General features: G+C 34.6%; 1 protein-coding gene across 5 annotated transcripts in view; it reads right to left on the reverse strand.

The window, feature by feature from the left end:
- Positions 1–783, reverse strand: part of LOC119589291 (sarcosine dehydrogenase, mitochondrial-like) — a 22594-nt gene that overhangs the window by 2323 nt on the left and 19488 nt on the right. For 4 of the 5 annotated variants that reach the window (XM_037937913.1, XM_037937914.1, XM_037937910.1 and 1 more), the window contains exon 3: positions 508–633. In XM_037937913.1, coding sequence (XP_037793841.1) covers positions 508–612 — 105 coding nt within the window. In that variant the 5' untranslated portion in view covers positions 613–633. The remainder of the gene's footprint in view (positions 1–507; positions 634–783) is intronic. The other variant, XM_037937911.1, reaches the window with a different exon arrangement.

Consider the following 783-nt stretch of genomic DNA (forward strand, 5'->3'; position numbering starts at 1 on the left):
ACATATGATTACTACATACTATGTCTATATTTTCTTCTAACTCCCTCCCCTCTCGCTTTATTTATGGATTATCAAAGTCTGCACAACTTGGATGTATTCAGTTGTTTATGGTGTTCATTATTTTTTGAAGAAAAAAAATGTTCTACAGTGTGTATGTTGCATCGACTTTCGATAGAATGTTACGTCTGTGTAATGAACATTATTTAGAGAGGTTTCCACAAAATTCAAAAGGGGCCCGTGGCTCAAAAAAGTGAAGAACCTATGCTATAGAATGACAACCTTTAAATCTTGATTATAACAGGAATGGTAAAAAGTAATATTGATAATAAAGGAAAGTAAAAAAATTCCTTTAATAATGAATTATTAATATATCTTCCTTTCTCATGAATTAATTTACATTTACAGACATACTCTAATTTTCGTGATTACCACCTATAGCCCCATTGTTCATGTAATACGTAACTGCGTTTGTAAAGGAAAATACGGCTTACATTCTAATTCTCAAACCTTTATTGTATCCTTGTAAGGGACGCCCTCCATGCCACTCGCTGCTCGGACGCAGCTAACCGGAGGCCACACCTTCCTCCAACGACGCAAGGACGCGGCCATCATCTTTCACGCTAGAAGTATATGCTAGAAGCCGATAAAAATGACATTTGCACACACCTTAAAGATTATTCATATTTAAAACATTATGATAACTTTGTTCATACGTACTTTGAAGTGAAATATGCCGGAATTCAATCGTATTTCAGTTAGGTACCATAATTCTATTCTATGATT

This window comes from Penaeus monodon, chromosome 25 (genome assembly GCF_015228065.2).
Source record: "Penaeus monodon isolate SGIC_2016 chromosome 25, NSTDA_Pmon_1, whole genome shotgun sequence".
In the NCBI taxonomy this organism is placed as follows: Eukaryota; Metazoa; Arthropoda; class Malacostraca; order Decapoda; family Penaeidae; genus Penaeus; species Penaeus monodon.